Source organism: Achroia grisella, unplaced genomic scaffold, assembly GCF_030625045.1.
Source record: "Achroia grisella isolate CSIRO2021 unplaced genomic scaffold, CSIRO_AGI_Agris_v1 utg2471, whole genome shotgun sequence".
NCBI classification, from domain to species: domain Eukaryota; kingdom Metazoa; phylum Arthropoda; class Insecta; order Lepidoptera; family Pyralidae; genus Achroia; species Achroia grisella.
Genome location: NW_026712739.1, coordinates 196,356 through 220,581, shown reverse-complemented (window position 1 = coordinate 220,581; position 24,226 = coordinate 196,356). Strand labels below are relative to the sequence as shown.

The 24,226-nt window shown below is 34.3% G+C and overlaps 2 protein-coding genes across 2 annotated transcripts; both read left to right on the top strand.

Moving 5' to 3' along the window:
• The first annotated feature begins 9 nt into the window (after nucleotides 1–9).
• Nucleotides 10–13,793, top strand: LOC131842749 (zinc finger protein 611-like). Its single transcript, XM_059191313.1, has 7 exons — nucleotides 10–232; nucleotides 1,532–1,666; nucleotides 4,611–6,089; nucleotides 8,809–8,991; nucleotides 9,608–9,706; nucleotides 11,468–11,566; nucleotides 13,150–13,793. Exons 1-7 carry the CDS (start codon nucleotides 95–97, stop codon nucleotides 13,315–13,317), a joined length of 2,301 nt encoding a protein of 766 aa, XP_059047296.1. The 5' UTR covers nucleotides 10–94; the 3' UTR covers nucleotides 13,318–13,793.
• Nucleotides 13,794–14,205: 412 nt separating this feature from the next.
• Nucleotides 14,206–23,349, top strand: LOC131842772 (zinc finger protein 184-like). Its single transcript, XM_059191340.1, has 7 exons — nucleotides 14,206–14,418; nucleotides 16,705–16,839; nucleotides 17,135–18,517; nucleotides 19,510–19,659; nucleotides 21,337–21,435; nucleotides 22,087–22,185; nucleotides 22,920–23,349. Exons 1-7 carry the CDS (start codon nucleotides 14,287–14,289, stop codon nucleotides 23,067–23,069), a joined length of 2,148 nt encoding a protein of 715 aa, XP_059047323.1. The 5' UTR covers nucleotides 14,206–14,286; the 3' UTR covers nucleotides 23,070–23,349.
• Nucleotides 23,350–24,226: the final 877 nt, after the last annotated feature.

Here is a 24,226-nt window from a genome sequence, read left to right as displayed (position 1 = left end):
TCTATTAATCAAAACATAACATATTTACTAATTGTAAATCAGTTATCTGAATAGTTATATTTTTAAATTATATTAATAAATTAATATATTTATTATGTATTTAGTGAAGCATAGAAATTCTCACAGCGTGTTTGCTTGCCGCGGATGTTTGGCTACGGATGTTAAATTATTCAATATGTTTGATTGTGAAAATAAGCTTTTCGAGCACTTTGGGAGATTTCTCGGAGTTCCGGTTAGTATAGGCCTATAAAAAAATTAATTAAATGATGTGACCAGATTTGGCGCAATACGTGAATAATGATATTCAGAAAGAAATTTTGATTTAAGATAACGGAAATGGGAGGAAAAAACTAAAAGAATGGTTGATATCGCCTTTTTTCCCAAATAACTCGTTAACGGCAAGAAATATGAGAACTTGTTTTAAATAAAAGTTGTAGAGAAAAAAAATCTGCACAAAAAAGGTTCTCTTCATAGTTTCGTTATCTGCTATTGTTAAGCCACAAAAAGTAAAAATTAATTTAGCTCATTGCCAATTGATAACAGTAAAAACTCTGTGCAATAACAAGAGGCGGTCTTATCGCTATAAGCAATTTCTAACAATTAACCTAGAAGAGAGGACTAACATACAAAAATGGTAGATGGCACATACAAGACATTATAATTATTATATTAATAAATAGACATACATATATAAAAATAGAATAAAGATTTTTATTTATCTTATCTATCATATATAGATATATAAACTTACATATGTACTACATATTAGAAGGATTCACAGAAAAATAGACATTGATGATTAAATTCAAATTATAAAATCATTTATTCATGTAGGACATTTTAGCCGCTTATGAATGTAATTTTTTTTATATTATAATTTTTTTGCCTACCGTCCAGTTCAGTATACAGATTCAATTGAGAAGAACTGGCAAGAAACTCAATTGAATTACTTTTTTTTTTAAACCCGTTTATTTACAATGTATATTTATAGGGGTGTCTATGTCTAACATTAAATGAAAATCCCGTGTATGAACAACTATTGCCATGCACACTCGTCATTCAAGTAATCGTTTATATAGTGTTCACTTATTCGTTATTTATGTCTTCTTGTATGTAAGTTGTTATCGACGTAATATCGGCTCGTTAGCCATAGCTCCACATCTTTACTCCGCGGCGCTTACGCAGGGAATCCCTTCCCTCTTGCGCACGGCGGTCCGTGTACGCTCGGTTCGAGATGATAGATAATAAACTGCTAGTGTTTCCACATACACTACAGTTTAGTAATAGGCCTTGCTCAGTAAATATGATTTAACAGATGTTTTGAATTTATTTAAGGGTGGATAATTGGAATTCCAATATATTCTTTGGTATCTTATTGTAAATTTTTATACCTATTCCATAAAAGACCTATTGACTTTTTCTAAATGATACTTGGGGACAGCAAGTTTGTCTTTAAATCTAATATGGAAAAAATCAGGTTATGGAAAGAAATATAAAATGGTTAAATTAATATACCACTTTATAATTCTAGATACTAGCAGGTGATGGCTACCCACATCATCTCTGCAGCACCTGTGCTGTTTACCTGCAGAAGTTCATAGCGTTTAGGAACATCTGCGTAAAAGCTCAGAACATGCTGGAAGAGGCTGAAGTGCGTGGAATACAGGTGAGTAGATATCATATCATGTATGATCATCATATCAGATGGATACAAACCAACGAATGACAAAACGCCTACTAAATCTGGACAGGCACAACATAAAAATAATGATAGGGTCAATGACGGGCCACTGTCCCTTAAACAAACATCTGTACACAATAGGTGCTACAGACAGTCCACTGTGCCGGGGCTGCTTTGTAGCCGAGGAAACGGCTGCTCACGTAATCCTGGAGTGTGTAGCAGTGACCACACAACGCAATCAAATCCTCGGAACGGTTAGGTCGCTCCGTGAAGCCTGCGAAGACACCAGGAGACTTCTGCGCTTCTGGGATGAGGTTGGCTGGCACTTTAGTAGCCACACAATGGCAAATGGAGTCCAACCTACATTACACCATTATATCATATCATATATCATCATCAATATCATATCATATATCATCATCAATATCATATCCTCATGGCGGTCTTCCACAGTGCGGTTTTCTAGAAACTTTTTTGCCACACACAACCACATTGTGGTATCACCTTCCAGCAATGGTATTTCCGAACCGATACAATATTGAAACCTTCAAGAAAAGAGCTTATTCCTTTTTAAAAGGCTGACAACGTACAGGCAATTCCCCTGGTGTTAGGTGCTCATGGGTGGCGGTAATCATTTACCATCGGGTGAGCCGCATGATCGTATGTCTCCTGTGTTATAAAAAAAATGTATATATCATCATCATGTCCACTCATCTCAGCACTTGCTGAGCCACCAGCTAAATGGAGGCCCTTTCAGTTTATAGTGCAATATCTAGGGCGCTGTTTCTACTCTATAGATGATTATTTAAATTATAAATACTATGAATAAAAATGTAATTTAATGTAATAATAAGAATAATAATTGTAATAATGATAATAATAATAATCTCAGGACAATTCACACAGCGCCATCTAGACCCAAGTTAAGCTAGCAAAAGCTTGTGTTATGAGTACTTACTACTTACTTACTACATATTTAGCACACTGTACAATCCTTTGCTGAATAAATGATTATTAATATACTAGTAGAAATGTGAATGTATGTCTATATGTATCATTACATAGTATAAAATAAAGTCACTGTCGCTGTATGTCCCTACGCATGTTTAAATCTTTAAATATATATATATATATATATCTGTAGTATATATAGTCTTTGGCATAATTTATATTTTTCATAACGTACTCTGTGCAGTTGACAGAGCCTGATTGTACGACTTTATCATAGCAACTATCGGAGAATTATAAACATTTCAATTATGGACACATACAAGGACTTAACACAAACTTATAATTAATGAAAAGATTTGGCGATATCGCCATGAAGAATTTTTGAATTTCATGGAAATACTACTGAAGATTAGGCTGTATGGTCTCGTACCTTTGCCTATCCACTTGTGGATAAAATATACCACTACTACTACTGTAAAAATGGCGGGAACTGCCTAATTAAATGTGAAGCGCAATTTAGTATTTTATTTATTTAAATATTTAAATACAGTACAAATTGGCGACGAGTAATAATTCACGTGTGTAATTAAGTCTGCATTAATAAAATTGTATTGTTAATGTATGTGATGGCTGGTTACGGAAACATAATGTTCCACGGTAGCCTCACCTTTGACCACCGCTCTCAGGAATGGAGCATATTCAAAAGTCGTTTTATTCCATACTGCACCGCAAATGATATTAATGAAGAGAATGATAAATTCCTGGTGAATTTGTCACGATGTGCTAACTGACCTGACCTCATGTTCTTATCATCCTCCACTGGTGCCCCGCCAGCGTAAACCGTTAGCGCAGGCGGGTGCACCATCCCATTAGCGACGACCTCGGTGGTCTAGCGGTCTAGCACACCGCTTTACGTCCGATGATCGCGGGTTCGATTCCTCGTACGGCACAAACATTTGTATTCATGAGTATAATTGTTTGTATCGGTCTGGGTATTTTCTATGTATAATATGTATGTATTTACGAAAAAAAAATTATCTATGTATTTGTATCAGTAATCTAGTACCCATAACACAAGCTTTAGCTAGCTTAACTTGGGTCTAGATGGCGCTGTGTGAATTGTCCTAAGATTATTATTTCTAAACTTCAAAAAAAATCTCATCTCCTCTCCTTAAGAGGGGAGATGAGATTTTTTTCGTCAATTTCGTTCGGCAACTTACCCCCGACAGGAGCACAGTCGGCCGGGGTTCAGGGCCCCAGGGAGAGAAACCGGCGTACAATGCGGACAGAATCTATCTTATTATTATTATTATCATCCTTAAAAAAAAAGTGCCTAAAAAGCAGTGGTTTACTGCCTGCATGCTGCAAACACTGAGGTGCTGCCTTTTTGCGTATGGGCTATGCACCCACACTACGTTACTCACATCGATTTCTTTTTTGTTTGCCTGTATTGCATTTTATCGGTATATCTGTATTGTATCATATTTTATTGACTGACCAATCTATCACTATTACATTGGTCAGTCAATAAAATATAATTTTTATTTTTATTGTTAATATTGTGTAACAGTGCCTTGTGTGTAATGTGACTTTAGAGTATATATTTTTTTATCTATCTATCTATACATCTATACATATAAATAAAATTAGAGTATCTGTTTGTAAAATCGAAATAACCGTTTTTTACTACATGCATATGAATATAAATACGGTACATACACCAAAATAACATTTTTTATAATTTTTGTCTGTCTGTCTGTTTGTTCCGGCTAATCTCTGTAATAGCTGGACCGATTTCAACGGGACTTTTTTTGACAGGTAGCTGATGTAATAAGGAGTAACTTAGGCTACTTTTATTTGAGAAAATATCTTTTAAAGTTAAACTCCACGCGGACGAAGTTGCGGACACAGCTAGTCTTTAATAAAAATATTGCTCAAAGAAATTAAACTGACTGTAATATACTTTCATATTCCACAGATAACAACATCATATATACGCAAAATGGATCGCGACAAGCACATGCACTTTTCATTTGTTAAAAAACAATTATTTAACATCAGTCTAACAAATTCTAATGTAATTGATGAGGAATTCATAGATACATTTGATAACCATGAGGCTATAGATTTTAATGCAGACAATATGAACTGTACAGTTATAAAAGAGGAAAATATCAATTATGATTACAATAACGATGCAACAGAATTCGTTACGGCTGATAATAAGATCATAGACTCTAATTTTAGTAACGTAAATGATACAAATAATAAAGATCATTCTGTAAATTCACCTATATCTAATGATATATTAGTAAATAATGATGTAGCTAACGGAATGACTACAATATATTTAAAAACTGAAGATGATAACGATTTAAAAGACGAAAAACAACAAATTGAATCTAAAAAGAAAAGAACAGTTAAAAGAAAAAAGCAATTCATAGATAATTACTTAAACGAAGCTAAACCAACACAAATAGGCAAAAAGAAGAAAGTACTTAAAAGGACAACGCCTGATAAAACAAAAGAAGAAAAAAGGAGAGGAAAGTGTAAAAAGAGAAATGTAATTGATATAACAAAAGAATTCGCAGAACAAAACAATTTCGATCTTACAATATACACTCGTGAGGAGCAATTAGAAGAAGTTAAAGTATTAAAGGAAACTCCTACAGATAAAATACAGTGTGAACACTGTGGTTTGAATTTCAAATATAAACATACGTTTTTAAATCATTTCCGAAGCAAACACGACCCGTCGTTAGGTGACTATGTGTGTACAATATGCAATGTTCGTTTTAGGCAGTTGAGATATCTGTACAAGCATAAACTACACGTGCATTTATTCAAATATGAGTGCAGAGTATGTAAATTCAGTACAAAAGCTCGGGGCACAGCAGAAGCGCATGCAGCTTTCCATGCAGGGAAGACTTTTGCATGCGAATGTGGCAGAATATTCAAGCATAACTCTAGTTATTTGTCTCATAAACGTTTAACTCATACATCGAAGTTAACGATTTGTGAGTTCTGTGGCGAATCTTTTATTGGTGATTGGGGTTTGGTGGTACATAAGCAAAAGATACATAGCGATGTTATAGAAGCTTGTATGTTTGTCTGTGGCAAATGTGATGCGAAATTCAAAACCGATGATGCTCTAGTAAAACATGAGGGTTTAAACTGTGGTGGATACAATTGTGTGCACTGTGGTGATGTTTTTACGACAGAAAAGGTGTTAAGATACCATTTAGTTCAGTATCATAATAATAGAAGTAACTCTGAAGAGTTTGAATGTGAGGTATGTAGAATTAAGTTTCATAATAAGACGGCTCGGGAGAGACACTCAATTGGCCGTTGTCTGGACGTGGTACCGTGTGTACAGTGTGGCGAAGGATTTCCAACAGAACAACAGATGAATGAGCATCTGAACGTGCATTCAACTGAGGAATTTAAGTGTGAAGTCGTAAGTTTTTATCTTGAAACATTTTCATATTTAGTACTATATTTTTTAATTGAAATTTCGTCTTAAAGTTTTCTTATGGTTTATAAAAAAATCTTTTTTGATTTTATTTTCGTAATCTTAATAATAATAATAATCTTAGGACAATTCACACAGCGCCATCTAGACCCAAGTTAAGCTAGCTAAAGCTTGTGTTATGGGTACTAGATAACTGATACAAATACATAGATATTTTTTTTTTTTGTAAATACATACATATTATACATAGAAAACACCCAGACCGATACAAACAATCATACTCATGAATACAAATGTTTGTGCCGTGCGAGGAATCGAACCCGCGACCATCGGTCGTAAAGCGGTGTGCTAGACCGCTGGACCACCGAGGTCGTCAATCTTATATATAAAGTTCTCGTGTCACAGTTTTCGTTCCCATACTCCTCCGAAACGGCTTGACCGATTCTCATGAAATTTTGTGAGCGTATTGAGTAGGTCTGAGAATCGGCCAACATCTATTTTTCATCCCCCTAAATGTTAGGGGTAGTCCACCCAAAAATTTTTTATTTTAAGGCAAAACAACGTTTGCCGGGACAGCTAGTTATTTATATAAAAAAACATCTATTCAAAAGAGCAACACACAAGTTTAGATCCATCTCTCTAACAAAGAACCACCGTCCAGTTTCCATTAAAACAAGTATTTGTGATTTGAAGCAGTTTAATTACATCACATATACAGCATCTTGTGTTTCTCCACGACGTCCCGCGTGTCCGGGGCGAGGGTCGGCAGTTAGGTGGACTACCTCTAAATTTTATTATTTTAAGGCAAAACAACGTTTGCCGGGACAACTAGTTATTTATAAAAATACCCAGACCGATACAAACAATCATACTCAAGAATTAAACAAAATAATATAAATCCATTGAGTAGTGAAATGGACTTCCGAATAATAGCACTTAATTCGATTAAATAAATAAATAAATAAATAATAATAAATAATCTCTGTACAATCTTCACCCCAACCTATCGGACGTACGCCGGTGCTCGAGCGCCTCTTCACCATATTGTTGATGTATTTAACACCAAATTTCCTGATTTAGATATATTTGATTTGTCATACTTTAAATTTAAGAAAACCCTATTAGACATATTAAGTAGAAACCAGTAAATAAATAATGTATATAATAATAAGAGTAACATAACATAAGTATTAACCCGTGGATATCTGTATTGGTTTTACTATTATTAATTCATATCTATGTACTTATATACATACTACATTGTGAAACTGTTTGTATCCCAATTAAAATAAAAAAAAAAAAAAATTCACACAGCGCCATCTAGACCCAAATTAAGCTACCTAAAGCTTGTGTTATGGGTACTTGACGACTGATACAAATACATAGATGTGTTTTTTTTTTTCGTAAATACATACATATTATACATAGAAAATACCCAGACCGATACAAACAATCGTACTGATGAATACAAAATGTTTGTGCCGTGCGAGGAATCGAACCCGCGATCATCGGACGTAAAGCGGTGGAAATATATAGTGTAGTATCTATAATATACTCACTGCATACATTGTATGGACAAGTTACCGGCATCAGTATATAGTATATATTATATGGATATGTATAGCTTCCACACTCATTCATACATTCAATCATTTGTTTAATTAATTTATTTTATATGTGTTCAGTTAATTCATTGATTTCCTATTTGGTTATTTTGTTTTAGCGCAAGCCAACTACATACTTTGTGTTAATTAAGTGAAGTCTATAGTAGCTTTAATATTACAACATACATTAATGTAAATTAAATTGTAACGTAATTGGTTTCTAAGAAATATAATTTAAAAAAAATGTAACAATTTATATGCGTAATAGGTCTGTATTTTATTAAATAGGGGTGAATGTCATACCACAAGAGAAAAAAAAAACGTAACTGTCAAAAAAAAAAAAAACGCGCGCGGCTACTGACTGCGTTCCGAAATGCAGTAAAAAGTCACAATTATTACTCAATAGCCCTTATAATTTGTGACTGTTATTATATTAAACTTGGTCGCATTTCGGAACGTAAGTGAGTGAAAAATATTGTACCGATAATATGAATCACAACTAGATCTTAGGTAAATTATGCTATTACCTCTGAGAATGGCTAAAGTATGCAAATACATATGCGAATATGCAAATGCATATAATCCGGTCTCTAGTGATGAGTCTGAGTTCCGAATGAGCGGTAGAATAAAAAAATGAAATCTGTTATAAATCTGCCAGAAAAAAGATTTAAATGTCAAATGAAACAGTTCCTTTGCAAAAAAGCTTACTATAAAATTGAAGAATTCGTTAACGATAATAATGTTTTTGTAGAAAAATTTTAAATACATAGCACTGACAATATTATCTGATTACATTAATAATGAGTGCGTAGCGATTTCTATGTTGATTATCTCTCTTACTTGTTACACTGTAATTATTTATATAAAAAAAAACATCTATTAAAAAGAGCAACACACAAGTTTCTCGCTCATTCTTCTTGTGATGAATCTGCATTCCGAATGAGTGGTAGAATCAAAATATGACTAATCAAAAGTGCTTGTAATTGAATAAAGATTATTTCTATTTCTAAAATGTGACTATTCTAAAGTGCTTATATTAAGTTTATTTGAATAAAGATTATTTCTTTTAGGTTCTGTATTATTTTAAATCTCAATTTCAGTGTAAAAAGATCTTCAAGTCAGCCTTCTACTTTGCTGATCATTACGCCAGACATGGAAGAGAGCAGGGTAAGAACTCTGGACGTGGCAGAAGGAGGGGATTCCAAATCCTGCCAAGTGTAAGAAAAGGGCAGAGTATTGATAAGAAGAGAGTCATGTGTGAAGTCTGTGGACAACTGTGTTTGGTAAGTTTTAAAGGACATCAGTAGCAATGTACCATATCAGGTTGAACCGCGAGGGTTCTGGTGGAGATATTCAGCAGTGACTATAATTTATTTATATTTATATAAGTTGTCTAGTACCCATAACACAAGCTCTGCTTACCGTGGGACTAGATGGCGCTGTGTTAATTGTCCAGGGTTATTTATTTATTTATATCAGTTGTCTAGTACCCATAACACAAGCTCTGCTTACCGTGGGACTAGATGGCGCTGTGTTAATTGTCCATGGGTTATTGTCCAGGGTTATTTATTTATTTATATCAGTTGTCTATTTGTGTTAATTGTCCAGGGTTATTTATATCAGTTGTCTAGTACCCATAACACAAGCTCTGCTTACCGTAGGACTAGATGGCGCTGTGTTAATTGTCCAGGGTTATTTATTTATTATATCAGTTGTCTAGTACCCATAACACAAGCTCTGCTTACCGTAGGACTAGATGGCACTGTGTTAATTGTCCAGGGTTATTTATTTATATTTATATCAGTTGTTGAGTACCCATAACACAAGCTCTGCTTACCGTGGGACTAGATGGCGCTGTGTTAATTGTACAGAATTATTATTATTATTATGTCATTTCAGGAGACGGGATATTCAGTGCATCTTAAAATCCATTCAGATGAGAAAGATTATGCGTGCTCGATGTGCTCCAAACGATTCAGAGCGTTATTACCACTAGAGGTATTGTATTTATTTATTTATATTTAGCTGTGCCCGCGACTTCGTCCGCGCGGAATTTAACTTTATTTTTCTATTACGGTTATAGTGATAATAATAATAATAATAATTTATTTATTTGCTTGCTACATGGTAGTTAGGTAGGTAGGATCTTATTAACTAATAAATGTACATGACATGCAGCACCCCTTAGAAGGTATGCAAATATTCAAATTAAATCATATTCAATTTAATATAAAATTATGTCATTACATTACGAATCTTAAAAGATACACATATATCACACTTATTATAATAATGGCTTAACTTAAAAATTACAAATTTTGGAATGTACACTTTATAACAGTGGTATTAAGGACTAATTTCAAAAATTTATGAATAACACCAGTATTGTACTAAATATGCGATATACTGGTGTAGATATTTATTTAGATCATTTAAAGAGGAATAATTCTTTCATACATATGTTTTGGGTGACTTGAACCGTTTACGCAGCGCACGCAACGGAAGCCCTCAAATATGAATAATTATCACCGTTTTTGCTACATTTTTCATTGCAGCTCCGCTCCTATTGGTCGTAGCGTAATGTTATATAGCTTAATACCTTCCTCGATAAATAGACTATCCAACATAAAAAGATTTTTTTAAATCGGATCAGTAGTTACTGAGATTAGCGCGTTCAAACAAACAAACAAGCTCTTCAGGTTTAAATATTAGTACAGACTAGCTGTACTTGAAATAAATTTTTCTAAAAAAAATATTTTTTCTAAAATAAAAGTAGCTTAGTTACTCCTTATTACATCGGCTACCTGCTAATAAAGGTCTCGTCAAAATCGGTCCAGCCATTTCAGAGATTAGCCGGAACAAATAGACAGACAGACAACAATTTTTAAAAATGTTATTTTGGTGTACCATATGCATGTACTAAAAAACGGCTATTTGAATATTACAAACAGACACTCCAATTTTATTTATATGTATAGATTACTATTTTTTTTAATAACTATGTTCCCCAGATAGGCTATTTCAATATTACAAACAGACACTCCAATTTTATTTATATGTATAGATGTATAGATTACTATTTTTTTTAATAACTATGTTCCCCAGATAGGCTATTTCAATATTACAAACAGACACTCCAATTTTATTTATATGTATAGATGTATAGATTACTATTTTTTTTAATAACTATGTTCCCCAGATAGGCTATTTCAATATTACAAACAGACACTCCAATTTTATTTATATGTATAGATGTATAGATTACTATTTTTTTTAATAACTATGTTCCCCAGATAGGCTATTTCAATATTACAAACAGACACTCCAATTTTATTTATATGTATAGATGTATAGATTACTATTTTTTTTAATAACTATGTTATAGGCTATTTCAATATTACAAACAGACACTCCAATTTTATTTATATGTATAGATGTATAGATTACTATTTTTTTTAATAACTATGTTCTCCAGATAGGCTATTTCAATATTACAAACAGACACTCCAATTTTATTTATATGTATAGATGTATAGATTACTATTTTTTTTAATTACTATGTTCCCCAGATAGGCTATTTCAATATTACAAACAGACACTCCAATTTTATTTATATGTATAGATGTATAGATTACTATTTTTTTTAATTACTATGTTCCCCAGATAGGCTATTTCAATATTACAAACAGACACTCCAATTTTATTTATATGTATAAGAAGTATAGATTACTATATTTTTTTAATTTCTATGTTCCCCAGATACACATGAGAGTGCATACAAACGAGCGGCCGTACGAATGTGACCACTGTCAGAAGAAATTTAAATCGCGAGGTGCTCTCTGCAGACATATTAAAACTGTATGTTATCGTTATATTAGATGCCTTTACTTGTACGTTAGTTTCACGCACGAATCCTCCCCTCCGATCGACCCCTTCCAATTCAAACGGGGATCGAAATTACGACGGCCTGCTCCCCTCCGATCGACCCCCTTCCAATTCAAACGGGGATCAAAATTACGACGGCCTGCTCCCCTCCGATCGACCCCCTTCCAATTCAAACGGGGATCGAAATTACGACGGCCTGCTCCCCTCCGATCGACCCCCTTCCAATTCAAATGGGGATCGAAATTACGACGGCCTGAGCCGAGGTTCGAACACCTTTTTTTTTTACTTGGAGAAAATCCGTCATGGAGACCCTCCGGCCCCGGGGGAAGCCCGCGGGTACTGTGAGACTCCTACTCACTAAAAACTCCAAGATATCCCTCATCCAACGCCATGTGCCGGAGTCGCGGGATCGAATTATACTCGACCACAACTCCGACGGGAGGTTCGAACCCCTAGTGGAGCCCTCAGACTAAAGTCATATCCGTCAGGCAGGAGGTGGCCTTCAGCCGCTCCATAAGTCCTTCCTTGGTTTGGAGTGCCATCTGCACTCGCCCCCTAACGTCAGGTGAAGCTGTAAAGGCCAGCTGCGGCCAACAGCATTACAGTAGTCCGAAAAAAAAAGCACGAATCTTCTTTCACACAGGAAAGACTGTACATGTAAATGTAGGTGAAGATAACGAGAGAGACCTCGCGCGCAATTATAAATAAACTAAGATTTATATATACATAATAATAATAGTAATGTCAGGACAATTCACACAGCGCCATCTTGTTGAATGCATCTGTGCGATAGATCCTATGTCAGTCACCTTTGAGTTATATATATTTAGATTATTAGACTTACATAAGAGGAATGTATACTGTATGTCAATTAATATGTACAACAATTTTCCAATGGAGATTAAAGGACTCAGATCTCATACATTGTTCAAACGCTACAGAGTTGGCTGTAACTTAATAATTTTTAATCCAAGAATCAAGAAAAAATGCAAGAATATTTATGTAAAATTCAAAATTAAAAAATCATTTATTCATGTAGGACATTTTAGCCGCTTATGAACGTCAAATTTTTACATTATAATTTTATTTTTTTCCCTACCGTCCAGTTCGGTATATAGATCCAATTGAGAAGAACTGGCAAGAAACTCAATTGAATTACTTTTTTTTTAAATCCAGTTTATTTATTTTATTTATTCATTTATTTCAGGCAACTAGGCCCATATTATAAATACCTTATAGACTAACATATATATAATATAATATTTAAAAACTAATACACTGATATTGTCTGTGTGATCACGGCACTTCTATTTTTCGGCCAGTAATCCTCTTTCATGAAGGTGGGCAATTTACAATGTATTTTTATATAGGTGTCTATGTCTAACATTAAATGAAAATTCAGTACATGAACAACTATTGCCATGCACACTCGTCATTCAAGTAATCGTTTAGTGAGTAAAACGAACACTTTCACATAATTTGCATCGACATATCATATAACATCATATTTACTGTACCAATGTTTTCCAAATAAATAATTTCATTAATTGTTTCAGGTCCATCTCGCATTACGGCCACATCAATGTCATTTGTGCCAGAAATTCTATAAAACATCCACATGCGTGAAAATGCACATTAAGACCGTACACATGAAGTTTCCTATGCCTCCACGGATAAGAAAACCTCGACAGTTAACTGAGAAAAGCGCGGGAAACGAAAATTAGTTTTTTTTTAATTGTTATAAATGTCAAAGTGATTAATGCAAAGAGCGGTAAATTTTGTTGACTCGAAATATTATTTATTGATGTTATTTGTTTTTTTTAATGTCAAATATCTTATATTTATTTACTTATACTTAGTTTGCAGTAATTAAATCCATACTGTATCAATTGTTAAATTTAAACATACAGTTATATTTTGAATATTGAAGAGTTATAGACCGTTTTGTCTCCTTCATTAGTTTTAAATTATATTATTATATCGCCAACAATTTTATTAGCTTTTGTTTGAGACAAATGAAGATGACGATTATTATTATTAATAACGAAAATATCATTTTCAAGAATTCCAAATAAAAATCAGTATTATTAGAAATGATGAACGAAAACCTTTACCTAACTTATTCTTTACATATTTATATTTCTTAACATTTTAATGTTAATGTACACATTGTTTAAAAATTTTAAATTAATAAATAAACTTATTCCTTGACCTTTTTATGTATGTGATGAAATAAAAACAAAATGTTAGAACTTTTTTATTTCTTATTCTTACTCTATTCACATAAAAGAAAGTCCTTCCTTGCGTTACAATCTATCTTCATGCTAATATATATTACTAATTTAAATAAACAGCCCCCTAAAGATTTTGTACTGAAATAATGACAATGTACTGACAACAGTGATGGTATTTAACAGTCACTTCAAACATTTATATATGATTCAATATCAATTACTATAAGTACGCTCTAGTAGTACCTATCAATTAATATCTAATTTGTAGGTGTATAGTATAATTGTTTGACTAAAAGGTAATTCCAGAGCCGTAAATTTACTTATTAAAAAAAGTTACAAAACAGTGCAGTCAAAGTATGACACAAAACTACTCTGTGCTGTGTTCTGTCATAATCGTTATTCAAAGTGAATTCTTATTTCTCTTGTTATATATAATTTTCGTAGATATTAAAAATTAATATGTATGTATTAAAACAAAATAATTTGAGCCAATTGCTAGCTTGTCGTGGCTGCTTAGCTACTGATGTTAAACTTTATGATTTATTTGAGAACAAACTGTGGGAACAGTTCGCAAGATTCGTCGGTGTTCCGGTATGTAATTTTCTATTATTTAGACTTTGAATACTGTTTATATCTATTGACGGTCACGGTGGTTTAGCGGTGTAGCACACCGCCTTAATTCCGATGGTCGCGGGTTCGATTCCTAGCAACACAAACATTTTTATTCATGAGTATGATTGTTTCTTCAGTCTGGATGTTTTCTATGTATAATAGTAAATCAGTTATCTAGTACCCATAACACAGACTTTAGCTAGCTTACCTTGGGTATAGATGGCGCTGTGTGAATTGTATTGAGATCATTATTATTTGCAATTTATTTTTTAAGGATTTAAAATCAGTATTATAAATAATAAATGATATTGGACAGACAGAAAATAAGTTATTATTTCTTTTTTATTCTAAATTACTAACAATCATGGTACTGGTTTGTATTCACATTGAAAATTAGAAATGTAAAATTACAACAATTATTTAAAAGAGCAACATGCAAGTTTCTCGTTCGTTCTTCTTGTGATGAGACAGCTTTCCGAATGAGTGCTAGATTAAAAGAATGATAACTATGACTATTCAAAAGTGCTTAAATTAAGTTTATTTGAATAAATGATTTTCTATTCTATTCTAATCCTTTTGCCCCAGTCAGGTCAGTTAGCTTGATATCATGGTTTTATTTTGAGGCCATAGCTCATCTTATCATCCTCCACTAGTGCCCCAGCATGTACTAGGAGTATATGCTGGGACATATGTCCATTATTATATTAAAAATGAAAACAAGTTTTATCTTGTAGAATTAAAAAAAACAGATCGGGTTTTGGGCCATTGTCAGGTGTCTGTAGCACCTGTAGCACTGCAACCTACATAGATCTATTGTGCTCGCCCTTTTTCAAAGTTCGCTACCTAGATCCATCAGGGACAAGAATTGAAGGATATTCTTAGGAGCAATTGTTTTTATCTCCACAAGATAGAGTGTATACTTTCCAAAGGAGATATTTCGATTATGCATGAGAGAACAACCACATAGGATGTGTAGTGGCGTTTCCACAAAAAAAAATTTTCTAGCCTAGCCTAGCCTTTTCTGCAGTCAGTCAGAGACTATGAACAAATGTGGTGTAGGTGCTACGTCGCGGGTAGAGAGTGATTCCTAGCAGAATCATCGTCTAGAATAGAATAGAATAGAATAGAAAATCATTTATTCAAATAAACTTACATTAAAGCACTTTTGAACAGTCATTACATTTTTTAATCTACCGCTCGTAGATCACAAGAAGAACGAGCAAGAAACTTGCGTGTTGCTCTTTTAAATAATTTTATTATTACTTTACATTTTTAAGTCTAAGTGTGTGAATACAAACCACGAATTAGCACTAATTCAATTAAATACTCATCATCGTCTCTTTTGGAGGTCCTGATTAATCATCGGATTCCAGTAGCCTACGCCTTTTAAGCAGACATATGTTGTCAGGGATATATATCAGTCGGTTGGCCAGCAAATTAGGATGGTGTACTGTACCGTGTCTTGGACTTGGAATAGTGGTGTTTTATATCTTCGGCTACTGTGTTTGTGATGACTCGTGAACCTCAGATATTTTTACAAACCATGGTGTAATAAGCTGTTCCAGGATGTTATTTTGTGCCCTTTGAATTATGTTTTTGTATAAATTTGCAGCAGAACCCCACAATTGGATGCCATAGATCCAAATGGGTTTCAATACAGAGTTGTACAGGAGAAGCTTGTTGTCAAAGGATAATTTTGAGTTTCGGCCCAGCAACCAATACATTCCTTTGTATTTTATGTTTATTTGATCTCTTTTTACTTGAATGTACTTTCTCCAGGTTTCCTCTAAAATAATAATAGACATTGTGATTATCAAGGTCCTTTTTTTTCGGACTACTGTAATGCTGTTGGCCGCAGCTGGCCTTTACAGCTTCACCGGACGTTAGGGGGCGAGTGCAGATGGCACTCCAAACCCGCGGAAGGACTTATGGAGCGGCTGAAGGCCAACTCCTGCCTGACGGATACGACTTTAGTTTGAGGGCACCACTAGCGGTTCGAACTTCGGCTCAGGCCGTCGTAATTTCGATCCCCGTTTGAATTGGACGGGGGATCGATCGGAGGGGCGCCCGGGGGCGCCATTGTAGGTATAATTATTATTTGCACATTTTGACCCACTCAACACTTCCTATGCCACACTCTATTGGGTTGACTGGAAGAGATCTCTTTTAGAGATAAGTCCTCCTTTGTTAACATTAGTTGTAATTAATAACAAATGTATGTAAGTGCAGTAAAGAATATTTATAATGTTTTATTTCTTCATCCAGGTACTAGCTGGTGATGGATATCCTCACCACCTTTGCAGCATATGCGCTGTATACCTACAGAAGTTCATAGCATACAGGAGCATCTATAGGAAAGCACAGAACATGCTAGAAGAAGCTGAGCTACGAGGGATAAGAGTAAGTCATCAGTCACTTTTTTTTTGTCACTGTATTGGTATATTTTGAATTTATTACTAGTCTGTTATTAATTTAACCACAAATATTTGTATTCATGAGTATGATTGTTTGTATCAGCACAGATAATATAATATTACATAGTATCGGTCTGGGTGTTTCCAATGTATATTAGATATGTATTTTAAAAAAATCTAAGTATTTATATCAGTTGCCCATTAGTATCCATAACACAAGCTCTGCTTACCGTGCGGGATTATTTATGTAAAAATGTAATTAATATTTCTTATTTCCACAGATAACAACTTCATACATACGAAAGATGGATCGCAAAAAGCATATATTCCTCAACTATATTAAAAAGGAGTTATTCAACATTGATCTATTAAATCCAGATGGAGACATCGTAGAGGCTGTACACTCTCATGAAAATTCTGACGAAGCGATAGACACAAATGAAGATTACAAAGCTAATTGTACAGTTACAAAACAGGAATATATCTATGATAAAAGTCTGAGCGGTAACGGTACAGAGTTCGTGCCGGTTGGTAATAAACTTGTAACTGAAACAGATTGCATTAAAGAGTTTCTAGAAAATTTCACCGAAACTAACGATATATTTGAAACCAATAATGAAATTGATAGTAACAATACTACAGTAGATCTAACAAGCGAAGATTTGAAAGAAAATCCAGAAATACCCGCTAAAAGGAAGAGATTAACTAAAAAAGTTGTTCCAATAACAGAAGGGAATGTTAAAAGAAAGAAAGCTAAAAAGCGAGACGTAGCTGATATAACCAAAGAGTTTGCAGATCAACATAACTTTAACTTAACAGTGTACACACGTGAGCAGCAAATTGAGCAAATAAAAATGTTAAAAGAAATGCCAACGAGTAAATTCCGTTGCGATTACTGCGGTATAGGGTTCAAGAATAAAAATAAACTGTTGAATCATTACAGAAGTAAACATGACGCGTTGCTTGGGGATTATGTATGTAGCATCTGTCATACACGGTTTCGTGAGAAAGACTATCTGTACAGTCATAATGTAGCAGTTCATAGGTTCAAATTTGTGTGCAAAATTTGCGGTTTCAACACACGTGCTCGACTTACAGCTAAAGCGCATTCAGAATTCCACGCGGGGAAAACATTCACGTGTGAATGCGGGAAGTCGTTTGTTCATGAGACAACTTATTTATCGCATAGACGATTGACGCATACGGCTAAGCTTATCAGTTGCGATTATTGTGGTGAATCGTTTATTGGCGAAAGAGGTTTGCGCACCCATAAACGGAAGATACATAGCGATGTTCTAGAAGAGTCTATGGTGAAGTGTGGTAAATGTAACAGTAACTTTAGAACTGAGGATGCGTTGACAAAACACCATAGTTTGAGTTGCGGCTCGTACAATTGTGTGAACTGTGGCGATGGGTTTGCCACGGAAAATCTTTTAAAATACCACCTACTACAGAATCATAATCATAGAACGAGTTCGGAGAAGCTCAGTGAGTGTAACACGTGTAAGGTTAAATTTCACAATCCTGCAGCTTTGTTTAGGCATTCGGTTGATAGATGCGGCGATGTGGTACCCTGCGTGCAGTGTGGTATAGGTTTTGCCACAGAATTGGACATGAACGAACATCTCAATGTGCATTCGACTGAAGAATATAAATGCGAAGTGGTAAGTTATCTATACATTTAAATAAAACTAGCTTTTGCCCGCGGCTTCGCTCGCGTTAGTTTATCCCCTTAGGGGTGGATTTTATCAAAATCCTTTCTTAGGGGATGCCTACGTCATAGTAGCTTTATGCATGCAAAGTCTCAGCCCGATCTGTTTAAAATTGACAAAGTTTCATCCCCTATTTTATCCCCTTGGGGGTAGAATTTATCAAAATCCTTTCTTAGCGGATGCCTACGTCATAACATCTACCTGCATGCCAAATTTCAGCCCGATCCGTCCAGTGGTTTGGACTGTGCATTGATAGATCACTATGTCAGTCACCATTGAGTTATATATATTTAGATTAGAGTGCCTGTTTGTAATACTGAAATAATCGTTTTTTTACTACATGCATATGAATATAAATACGGTACATACACCAAAATAACATTTTTTACATTTTCTGTCTGTCTGTTTGTTCCGGCTAATCTCTGAAATGGCTGGACCGATGTATCTAAGCATATCTATCACTTGTCTAGTACCCGAACTTGTGTTAGGAGTACAAAATAAGTGATAATTATCTGTATTATATCTTTATGCTGAGTTGGCTAACTTTTCACTTTTGCGGCACATAAAGTCACCTACATTTCTTTTATGAATTCGTGTTTTTTCTGTATCTCATCTTTCTTTTTTTTTTATTTATAACACACGGGACAAACGAGCATGCGGCTCACCTGATGGTAAGTGATTACCGCCGCCCATGAGCACCCGCAACACCAGGGGAATTGCAAGTACGTTGTCGGCCTTTTAAAAAGGAATAAGCTCTTTTCTTGAAGGTTTCAATATCGTATCGGTTCGGAAATACCATCGCTGGAAGGTGATTCCACAATGTGGTTGTGCATGGTGAGAAGTTTCTAGAAAACCGCTCTGTGGAGGACCGCCGTTCAGTTGAATACATGTGTCTGTAATTGTGAATAAAGAATTTATCTATATATGTATTCCAACATTTTCAGTGCCAGAAAACCTTCAAATTTGCACACAATTTCGCTGAGCATTATGCCCGCCACGCCCCTAAGAATGCAGCTCAGAGAGGTCTCCGGAAGAAGCGGAGGCCGAAGAACACCAAACGAGTCATGTGTGAAGTCTGTGGACAGCTTATCTTGGTAAGTAACTATATATTTAGTACAAGCTGACTAAGCTCGGTTAGGGTGGTGAAATAATATCACGTTGTCTCATTAATTGTTTAACCAGTTGGTTATATATTCAATATTTTTTCTATTTGAATATTTAATAGATGTAATGCGTAGGAATGAAGATCATATCCTAAGGACGGTGTTACATATGAATGTGGATGGTTATAAGGGTAGAGGAAGACCGAAAAAGAGATGGATGGACTGTGTGAAAGATGATATGGTGAGAAAGGGAGTAAATAACGGAATGACTGCGAACAGAGATGAATGGAAGAGAAAAACATATTACGCCGACCCCAAATAAATGGGATAAGGAAGAAGCAGATGATGATGATGAGTATTTAATAGAATTAGTGCTAATTGGTGGTTTGTATTCACACACTTAAACTTAAAAATGTAATGTAATAATAAAATTATTTAAAAGAGCAACACGCAAGTTTCTTGCTCGTTCTTCTTGTGATGAGACTTTCCGAACGAGCGGTAGATTAAAAAATGTAATGACTATTCAAAAGTGCTTCAATGTAAGTTTATTTGAATAAATGATTTTCTATTCTATTCTATTCTTTGTTGTGGACTGTAGAATTATGTATTGTCGTATGTAAGAGAATTTATGTGCGATGCCCAATGCACGGAATGGCCGAGTGTGGTCGCGGCAGATCAGGCTCGCTGCCGGCTCGGATGCCCTCGCTAGCGCACCAACACTAGCTGTTTCCGCGACTTCGTCCGCATGGAATTTAACTTTATTTTTCTAAAATACCAGTAGCCTAAGTTACTCCTTATTACATCAGCTACTTGCCAAAAAAAGTCCCGTCAAAATCGGTCCAGCCATTTCAGAGATTAGCAGGAACAAACAGATCGACAGACAGACACACAGACATACATATAAATAAAATAGAAGTGTCTGTTTGTAATATTGAAATAACCGTTTTTTACTACATGCATATGAATATAAATACGGTACATACACCAAAATAACATTTTTTACAATTTTTGTCTGTCTATCTGTCTGTTTGTTCCGGCTTATGTCTGAAATGGCTGGACCGATTTTGACGAGACCTTTATTAGCAGGTAGCCGATGTAATAAGGAGTAACTAAGCTACTTTTATTTTAGAACAATATTTTCTTTTAGAATAATATTATTATTGTTAGAATTCACATCATTATTGTAGAAAAAAATCCGATATTTTAAAAATATATTAAAAGAAGGTGGTTTGTTTTTAGTACTAATGAAGTACCCAATGTAAAGATTATTACGAATATTGTAAATAGCGCCATCTAGTATTTATAGACCGAACTACTACACTGACTTCGGTCTATAAATACGGAGGTCGGTAGTTGAATAATTCTCTTTCGTTGGGTGAGCCGCGGCATTCAGTCGACGAGTGCAGAGCGTGCCGGTTGTGTTTTGGATACTAAAGTGAATTGTATTAGGAATGGGTTCATCCCGGTCTTAGTTGGGCCTGGGGGGAAGCTGCAAGTAGTGAAGGTGAGTGTTAATGCATTCTAAAAGGGCCTTTTAAACCTACACCCGTGTCACAAGTCACGGGCGCTACTTGGGGTTTCCCTTGCGATACCCGGCTTCAAGTCAGTTTTAAGTCAGTCAGCCTCATTCGTCCATCATAATTAATGCTTCTTACATTATTAATTCAGGAGTGTGGGTACCCGATGCATCTTAAAATCCACTCGGGCGAGAGAGAATACAAGTGTACATTGTGTCCAAAGCGATTTAGAGTACCTCTATCGCTGCAGGTAATATATTTAATAAATATTATTATTTATACATATAAATAAAATTGGAGTGTCTGTTTGTAATATTGAAATAACCGTTTTTTACTACATGCATATGAATATAAATACGGTACATACACCAAAATAACATTATTTACAATTTTTGTCTGTCTGTCTGTTTGTTCCGGCTAATCTCTGAACTGGCTGGACCGATTTTGATGGGACTTTTTTTGGCAGGTAGCTGATGAAGTTAGAAAAATAAAGTTAATTTCCACGCGGACGAAGTTGCGAGTACAGCTAGTTTAAAAGAAGTAATTCAATTGAGTTTCTTGCCAGTTCTTCTCAATTGGATTATATACTGAACTGGACAGTAGGGTAAAATTATAAATGAAATGTTTTTATTTGCATGAAATATAATATAAAACATTTAATAAAATTGATGTTGTTTTGGCATGCAATATAATATAAAACATTTGATGTTAATGAACAGCTAAAATGTCCTACATGAATAAATGATTGTTTAATTTGAATTTAATTGCAGGATGGACACAAAAAATTTGTAATATGTTAAGATAAGTGTACGAAATTTCATACTCCAGTTACTTCCGTAAATAGGTGTAAATAGATTTTGTTTCATGTATTATTATTATTAATAATGTCTTTTTTTTTCAGTTTCATATGCGCGTACACACAAATGAGAGACCGTATGAATGTGATTACTGCCAAAAGAAGTTCAAACTGAGAGCTGCAATCGTCAGACATATCATGGCCGTAAGTTCATTATACTCACGCACGCACGCTGTCCGGTGCCCTCAGACTAAAACTTTTTTTTTCTTTTTGTGGCTTGGCATGTTGGTGCTTTTGCCAAAGACAAAATTAAGGAAACTTGTTTACGAATGCGAATTAAATAAATTTAGGATACGGAATTTGGTATAGTATCGACTTATAATCGTTTTAAACAATAGAGATGTCCGGTGCCCTCAGACTAAAACTTTTTTTTTTCTTTTTGTGGCTTGGCATGTTGGTGCTTTTGCCAAAGACAAAATTAAGGAAACTTGTTTACGAATACGAATTAAATAAATTTAGGATACGGAATTTGGTATAGTATCGACTTATAATCGTTTTAAACGACAGGGTACAGATTAATAAACAATAGAGATGTCCGGTGCCCTCAGACTAGTATCCGTCAGGCGGGAGTTGGCCTTCAGCCGCTCCATAAGTCCTTCCTTTGGTTTGGAGTGCCATCTGCACTCGCCACCTATCGTCCGGTGAAGCTGTAGGCCAGCTGCGGCCAACAGCATTAGAGTAGTATGAAAAAAAGTGAATAATTTCAAATAAAATCAAAAATTATTCATGTACGACATTTTAGCCGTTTATGAGCTTAAGTTTTTGTATTAACATTTTTTCTCTAATATATTTACTCAACGAGCAAAACACTGAGTTTCAAACTGCCCAAAGGTTATACGAATGAATGATTTAAAATTTTAAAACAATTTCATTCTCAGGTACATTTTGGAGTGAAGCCGCACCAATGTCACTTATGTCAAAAATCCTTTACAACGTCCACGTGCGTGAAAATGCACATCAAGACTGTACATATGAAGATTCCTTTGCCTCCGCGAATTAGAAAACGAACACCCAAGTCTACAGAGTAGGGCAAAAGCGCGGGAAAAATATCTGCGTACATATTTAACAAATATTTTTTTTTATTGTAATCTGCCGAAAATCACAGAAGCCATTCAAAAGTATTTTGAATTCTTATAATATTTATATTCTGTAATGAAATTTAAATAAATTAATATATATATATAATGTACTAAGTCGCAACACCCATTTAGATATTCTGTTGTAATATTGCAATAATTAAGAAAAAAATGCGCGGCAAAATTATTTGCGCCAGAATATGAAACAAAAAAAATATCTGTACACCTATATAACAAAAGCGCGCGAAATATATATCGTATAATAAAAAAATAAAAAAAGGTGTATTATTTCTACCAGTTGTCTAATGCTATGGGCATGGCATATTTTATTCCCTCTAGTATTTTAAAATAATTATACTGTAATAAGTTTATTTGATAACTAGCTCTTCCCGTGGTTTCACCCGCATATGTGCTATTCTACTGTATAAGCTGTACTGTACAGTTTCAACAAAATCCGTTAATAAGTAATTGAGTGAAAGAGTAACAAACATCCATTCATCTATATTTCGCATTAATAATATATGCTAATTCGTTTTACAATGAAGCTAAATCTAAGTTATAATCTGAGAGACGTAGCCAATGGAAGGGTTAGTGTTGACCACAGATAATATAGTATTGACAGAAATAATATAGGCACAGAGGGACTGCATAATGAATATTAAAATGTACATGACTAATTTTATGTAATTATATTTTTACATCTTAAAATTGTATGATTATTCATTTTCATAGTTAAAAACATGTTCATAAAATTAGTTCAAACGTAGAGAAAACGCACGCTATGTATTAAAAAAAACACTCCACTTACTCCTGTTAAAATATTCTTTATAGAGAAATTTAATTTATTAATAGTGTAACACCGTTCCGCTACACTTTACTATTTAGCTCCTACTAACTATTCGGGCTACAAATTTGGCCCGAAAAATCATTATGTGACAACATAAAAAATAGTATAAATTAAATTAACAATGTATTATATGTATCTAAACATTATAATTAAATCAATCACTATTTTCTTATTACTTGTCTGTTTAGCTATATTTGTTAATTTTTAAAATTATGAGCCGTTCTAATTTAGACCAAAAACATACAATGACTTGGCAACACTA

Excerpts from the sequence above, each read along its gene's own strand:
- LOC131842749 (XM_059191313.1), top strand. The coding sequence starts at position 95 with ATGTATTTAGTGAAGCATAGAAATTCTCACAGCGTGTTTGCTTGCCGC. Across the intron at positions 6,090-8,808 it reads AGGAATTTAAGTGTGAAGTC|TGTAAAAAGATCTTCAAGTC; the intron begins GTAAGTTTTTAT and ends TCTCAATTTCAG. Across the intron at positions 8,992-9,607 it reads TCTGTGGACAACTGTGTTTG|GAGACGGGATATTCAGTGCA; the intron begins GTAAGTTTTAAA and ends ATGTCATTTCAG.
- LOC131842772 (XM_059191340.1), top strand. The coding sequence starts at position 14,287 with ATGTATGTATTAAAACAAAATAATTTGAGCCAATTGCTAGCTTGTCGT. Across the intron at positions 14,419-16,704 it reads CAAGATTCGTCGGTGTTCCG|GTACTAGCTGGTGATGGATA; the intron begins GTATGTAATTTT and ends TTCTTCATCCAG. Across the intron at positions 16,840-17,134 it reads CTGAGCTACGAGGGATAAGA|ATAACAACTTCATACATACG; the intron begins GTAAGTCATCAG and ends TTATTTCCACAG.